Source organism: Capsicum annuum, chromosome 10, assembly GCF_002878395.1.
Source record: "Capsicum annuum cultivar UCD-10X-F1 chromosome 10, UCD10Xv1.1, whole genome shotgun sequence".
NCBI lineage: Eukaryota > Viridiplantae > Streptophyta > Magnoliopsida > Solanales > Solanaceae > Capsicum > Capsicum annuum.
In genome coordinates this window covers 182743616-182750934 of record NC_061120.1, presented here as the reverse complement: position 1 = coordinate 182750934, position 7319 = coordinate 182743616, and the positions used below count along the sequence as shown (strand labels likewise).

The window sequence follows — 7319 nt, the reverse complement described above, 5'->3', positions numbered from 1 at the left end:
TTGCAAAAAGTTTTATCCTTTATTTACTTGAGGAATTGGAGCATCACGTGTATGGAGGAAAATGATTGTTGTAAGGTAGTTCCCCTCCTTACAAAATACCAGTAGCAAAACTGGACCCAACTCTTGCTTTACATTAGGGTTAACCAACAAAAGATATTCTAAAAGTTAAAACACTCTTTTGATCATCATTCCCTCCCAACATCCGACAAAACGAAACCGCTTCTCCAGGCAGACATTTCTACTCCTATTTACTTTCCAGCGCTGTGCTTAGCTTTCGAGTGAGATTCCAGAGCATTTTCAGAACCAAAAGTCCTGCAAGGGGGGCAGTACATGATGAATCCAGGATACAAACTAATGCTCCTAAATAATCAAACATGTGTTCAGTTACCTATTGCAGGTCTTGCAGGCAAAAGATCCACCAGATTTTGGGGTCTGGTTTGGCTTGTTTCCGGGAGTCTTACCAGCCTGTTTTGAGGGGTGAGGGGTTGACACATGGACAGCACCTTTCTTACCATCTAAACAGCACAAAAGAAAACACTCAGGAACAAGATAACTTAATCCCATATTGGCTTTGAGTAAGTGCAAAAAGTGAGCCACTTGTTTTTGTAAACATGTAAGATCTTTTTTTTTTTTTTTGGAGAAGAGTAGGATCTTTTTTATTTACTTCCAAGATATTACAATCAGATTCTCATTTCCACAGAACTAATACTTATTCAGGTCCATTTTTCTCATGTAAGTCAAAAAGGACAACAGCAGACAGTCCAACAAACAATCCATATCCAATATTAAAGTAAACCATTAACCAAGTAGAAAAAACTAACCAGTCTTCTGAGGAGTTGTAAATTTTGTCTTTTTTTTATCGAGAACAGGTGCTTTTGCAGATGAATCTGCAGGTCTCTTTTTGCTAGTTTCAGCCTAAAAGAGAAGAATGGATCAGTTAGTGTTAGCCCACCTTCCTGCTCGAGAAATTCAGGAGAAAAGAGAAGACAATAACTACGAGCTACCTTCTCTGGTGTCTCCTCCTCACTCTCATCGGACTGATCCTCATCACTATCATCCTGAAGAAAGAATACTCAATAGTACACAACAATGGAAGCTATAATATGGCCCCTAAAATGAAAAGGTTATATTGGTTGCATGGACCAGTCGATGAACTAACTCAACTCAGATGCAGGGTTCCGCCTTTCCAACATGAAACATAACGTTCAAGACCTATGTTGCTCGGACAATTAGAAAATGTCGACAGGTGCGTCAGATATGGGTGCAACATCATTTTTTGGAGAATCCGAGCAACATAATTCAAGACAAACAATTGGATAATCAGTTTGATGGCTTCTATCTTGCAAAAATTACTCGCGGCCAGAAAATTCCATTTCAGCCTATATTTCTAAAACCGCATAGCATGTGTTTTTAGCTACTCAAAATATGTCTAGTAGCAAACAAAGACAAGAACCGCATAGCAAGTGTTTATAGCTACTCAAAATACATTTAGTGGCATACAAAGACATTAAATCGGCTTCATATTAATTTAACTTTTACAGGGAAGAAAGCTCCTAAAGTACTAGAGAGTCTAGTGATATCTTTGTCACACAATTGTTTCGCAACACCCTTGTCAAAAGAAAACTCTTGTTGAAATCTTGTTTTCCAAGACCAATTTTTAAAAACTAAATCCAAACTGCTTTCTGAATACCAAATGCAAATCATAATCTTCAAAAAAATGAATCCAAACCCAACTTAAGTGAAGTTCACATCTTAAAGATCACTCAAGTACAATTGGTTGAAAAAACAACAATTTGAGAATTTGACTGGAAATTGATGAACAAGCTCAAAGAAGTACGAATTGGTTTTTGTGCTTACCCAGACATCCAAGAACCTTTAATGATAACAAATACTACAAAGCATTGAGAGTATATTAGACATGCATACCTCCCCCATCTCAGAATCATCTTCATCATCAGACAAATCATCATCACTGCTCTCATCACTATCATCCACTTTTGCACCTTTACTAGGTTCCACAACAGTCACCTTCTGCTTAGCTGGAGCAGAATCTTTTGCACTAGCCTTGGCTTCAGGTTTTCCTGTTATAGAGGTGGGAAATACTTTAGAACTAGCACGAATGGTAGATTCAAGAGACGACTATATAATAAAATCTTTGTTACCATTGTTTGCAATTGTAAGGGGTATTTCCTCATCAGACCCTGCACACAATAGAATATCAATTAAGTCATCACCTACTCCATTAAAGCTTAAATATGTGTTCAAACAGAAGATTTTTACTTACCATCTTCATATAATTCATCATCTTCCTCAGTGTCCCACGGAAATGTAGTCAAGGAAACAAAAAGAATTTGAAAAATCTCTCTTATTTATGGGAATGAAGGGAATTGTAGACAGATAACTAGTGAAGTTCATTTCAACAGAAAATAGAAGTTAAAAGACGATGAAAAGGATATTCCTCAAAGTTGGCAGTTTTGTATCCAAAAAAGTAGACACTGCCATTTTTCCAGTTGTGTGATAGTTCAAAGTCTCTATCAAAAATCAGGTCAAATTGTTGTTGAGGCAGCTTATCTGTACTGAGTGTTCCAAGAACAAGCTTCTTGCCATCAATAGTCACAAACAAGCATACAGGTTCTGATCCTTTATCCTTTTTCACCTCACCAAGAGATGCCTACAGAAAAGAATACATTGGTAGAGTACTAAAGGGAGCTGCATACAAGGTACTAGCTATTGCAAATGAATTTACCCATCCAATTCAAGTGACAACTTAAAATACCTGTGAAAGATGCAAAATCATGTCATCTCCAGGCTGAACAGATAAAGGTTGTCCACTTTTCACCTCCGCACCTAAATGTAAGTAAAATTAAAACAGCTGCCCCATATAATTCCAATATAAAGATGGAAGCAAACACATTATGGATGAAGTATCAACAGCAGAGCACACATAAAAGGAACGATATTTTTTTACAATATAATTATTACACAAAAGTACACTTAAATTGTATATGAGACCCAACAGAACTTCTGAAATGTTTCTTGAGATATAATAATACCAAGAAGACACATGGTCATCAAAGCAAAGCATACGAAGACAACTACAAAATGAGAATTTTTTGCATCAAGCACATGAGAAATCATTTCAGGGGTTCCAAGTAAATCCCTGATTTTGAAAGAGCTAAATCAAATACCCTACTCTACCCTCCTGTATAAACACATGGAAAATGAGCTCAAAGGACAGAATGATGACAGAATCTATGGCTAACTAGAAACACTAAAGAACCATCTATTTTTATTGTTAACACAAAAGACCATAGCCAAAGCAGAATGTAACATATCATATATAGGAGGCATTGCACTACAACACAAACATTTTCTAGCTATTCGATTCTCACTCTCTGCCATGCCAGTGATGAAAAATAATGAACCAGAAGAAAAATGCATAGTACCAGAAGCTATCACAAAACAGTACTACAACCACAACAAACCAGTGGCATACGCAGAATTTTTCATATGCAATTTCACATATTAAATGAAAATAAATAAATAAATAAAATATTAAAACGGCTTATCAAAAAAGAACATAATATAAATAAAGCACAACTCACGTATATTACTATAAATCTCCTCGATGAGATTTCATTTTTTAAATGTATTCAACATAACCTCATTTTTATTATGCTAAAAAAAATTTCTATATAAGGCACCAACCGATCAATCAAAAAGTCATCATTCATTTGATTTTGCAAATCAATCTTTAATAAGGTTTATTATCAAGAAAGAAAGTTTTTTAACACCCAATTAACTACAGAAACAATAGGGTTAATCAATAGATGTTTGCTACCTCATTAAGATTGATAAGGTAAGACTTAGTCCCCTTACTTATGACTAACCCTGATGAGAAATTTTTATTATTAATAGAAGGCCGCTAAGACACACTATCTAGTACCTAACGATATAAATTCGCTAAAAAGAAAAAACATATAGGAAAGGAGCAACATCTTTCTTTAAGCACTCTAATATAATCTTATCCCGATATTTAAAATATGGTGTTTTGGGCTAATTGGTTTACAGCTTTATTAATTTCTAAGACTTCCCTTGTTCGAACCTGAGCCAAATAACAATACTCCCTCCGATCCAAAATAAGTGGCATTTTAAGCTTGGGCACACCTCTTAAGAAACTAGTCATTCCTAGAAAACAAAGAGCGTTTTTACTAACTTTCTCTTAATAAATATCTTGAAAAAGATGCAAATCTTTATTATAATTTCTTGGTTATGTAAGATTCTCATTATTTAAAAAGGGGATAAAATTGGAAGAATATCATATGGCTTCTTGCCTATTTAGGAACAAAATAAAAAGGCTAAAACACTACTTATTTAGGAACTGAGGGAGTAATGAAAATTTTTACTAAAAAATTGAATAGCGCAGGTGCTGAGATTCAAACTCACAGTGTCTACCGAAAATTGAGGCGCCTAACCAATAGAACTGCGCGGCATTTTGCTTTAAGTAGTGTCATTTTATTCAATATAACCTTTACTTTGATTGTATCTTTCTAATTATGTAGACACATTCAATAAAATTTCCGACGAAACAATGCCACCTGACACCCCTCAGCCTAAGGTATCCATCTCCAACATACTTAGTGAAATTGTCTTGGAGGATGGTGTGTATGCAGCCTTACCCCCATCTTGTGCACATAAAGACTACCTGATACACCCAGCTATCACAACAACAACATAACCAATGTAATCGCACAAGTGGGTTCTGAGGAGGATAGAGTGTACGCAGACCTGACCTTTACCTCACCTACCTCAGGAGGCAGAGAGACTGTTTCAGATAGACCCGTGTATCACAAAACAGTAAATAACAAAAGGAGGTAGCAAACCTTGAATGTAATCTCAAATGGAAAAGCTGTTAATTATTAATTAATATATATATATATATATATATTTCATTCAAATACAGACACAGATTTCAACCTTCAGTCATCATATACCAACGATGAGTCTAAGCATAATAAACAATGAAAGAGCCAAATAACAGATAAAAAGGCTTAATGACTAGTCAACAAATAACAACTAACACCACAGACAACACAAAATATTAAGGAACATTCATAGAAGAATACAGATAATCAAAATAATGAAACAGTAACCAGAGAAAAGGCAAAATATTGAGAGAGGCATAAAGAGTGTGTACCCCAAAACTCCATTGCTAATTTGAGAAAAGATGGGGAGAAGACTCTAGGGTTTTAGGAGAGAGTGAGCAATGGAACTGTAATTTAGGGTCCGCAAGTATGTAGGTTTATAAGCGGGAAATTAGAGACAGACGGCTTATTTTTTATACTTCCTCCCGTCAAATTACCCATCCCAAATTAAAATGGACACCTTAATTAAAAAAATAATAATTAATAACATAATTAATTTACATATTTTAATTTGAAAAAAAATAATTACTACAAAAAATAATATAAAAAAAATTATATTTTCTTGATTAATGAAAAACAAATAAAATAAAAAATTAAATTAGAAAATTTAGTATGAATAATTTAGGACGAAAGGAGTATAAAACAACACAGATGACTTTAGTTGGTTAATTATCCCTCAATCTCGAATTTGTTATTTAATATTTTTATATATTGCTCAACATTCTTGTACATAATAACTTATGTATATGAATTGTCCATTTTAATATTATTTAAGAAAAATAAATTCATCGCCTTTAATATGTTATGCAATTAACGTCACTTATTGAAATTATGATTAATAAAATCTTAAAATCAATAGCAACAATTCAATTTTAAAAAATTTGAAACAGCACACAATTATCATTGATCAAAATTACTCTGTTTTTCAAAACAATTGCTTTTCGTATTTCTAAAGCATTTTTTGTCAAAATTTATCAATAATATGAACATCGCAATTCTCTTAAAGCATTTCGTTGTTTGACAATTCGAAATACTATATAAACACTATAAAAGTGATGGGATTATTATTATGAAAAGTATCTCGTATTTGAGATTGATCTTAGCGATTGGATAAAAATTAGATCTCGGAGGCTGATCTCGACGAAAAATTCCTCCATTTTATTGTTGTTGCTATCCACGACGAAGAAGAAAGGAAAAGAATCTTTTTGTTCGTTGCTTTTTTTTTTATGCATGCATTTTTTGTGTGTGTATAGTTCTTCTCATTGTTGTTTCTTCTTTATTAATGGTTGCTCACTCTCTGTGTTATTACTGTCATTTGAATTTTGAAGAAAAAAAATGATGTTTTATTATTTCTAACAAAGGAAGAAAAAAATGTGTTACTCCTCAATTCCCTTACATTTTTTTGCTGTTTTTTAATTTATTTTTCTGTCTTTCTCCCCCTCGTTATTGTGTATATCCTCTCTCCAATGGTTGCTTTTTTTTTTTTTTATGTATATTTATATCTCTGTTTTTTTATTCTCCTTTTTGTATAAGGTGAAATGTGTATTTGCAAATCCATATATATAACTTTGTTATGTATATGCTTGTCAAGTCTTTTTTTAAAATACACCATATACATAACTATTTCGGAATAATTTTTATTCAGAAACACAATATACATATCACCAGTATGTATATTAATAATTTAGCTGTTAAAATTTAATAGCATAAAATTTAATAGCATGATACATAAATTAGTTATGTGTATTTTTGTATTCACTTATGAAATCACATTGTTTCTTAATAACAACCTATACATTATAAATTTATACAGAAATTACATTAAAGTAATTACTATGCATATTAATGATTTAGCTGTTGAAGTTCAACAGACTGATACACAAGTAGTTATGTATATGTTTGTATTATCTTATGAAGTTATAATGTCTTTTAACGATGACTTATACATTACAAATGTTTCTTCCAAATGATTGTTAAGTATCCTAAATAATACAGTATTCAGATACAATATTAGTGTTATGAGTACAGAGTATATGAAAATATGTAATGTATCTGATACATTACTCACATACAAATCATCGTATCAAAACATATTTCTAATTTTATACTCATAAAATTAGCAAACAAAAAAATTACGAACGTAAGTCATATTCTTAATAAAAGATAAAAATTATTATGGTAATACGTTATAATTATTTGTCTAGAACCCAAACAAATATCTTCACCAATATATATATAACATGTCTAGATCATTCATTTGAAAACACAGTTGTAATATTATTCAAAATAGCGGTTAATTTTTAAACTATTCTAAACTAAATTTTTTTTTATTCATCCAACGATGGAACAAAATTAACCTTTGATCATGGAGGATCATCATTATCAATATCATAG

The 7319-nt window shown here is 32.3% G+C and overlaps 1 protein-coding gene across 1 annotated transcript; it reads right to left on the bottom strand.

Moving 5' to 3' along the window:
- On the bottom strand, positions 1-5336 carry LOC107843418 (histone deacetylase HDT1). Its single transcript, XM_016687711.2, has 10 exons — positions 5198-5336; positions 2777-2847; positions 2457-2671; positions 2285-2313; positions 2163-2201; positions 1927-2081; positions 1005-1058; positions 822-915; positions 389-515; positions 1-312 (listed from the first exon to the last, which is right to left on the bottom strand). Exons 1-10 carry the CDS (start codon positions 5208-5210, stop codon positions 249-251), a joined length of 861 nt encoding a protein of 286 aa, XP_016543197.1. The 5' UTR covers positions 5211-5336; the 3' UTR covers positions 1-248.
- Between the last annotated feature and the right edge of the window lie 1983 nt (positions 5337-7319).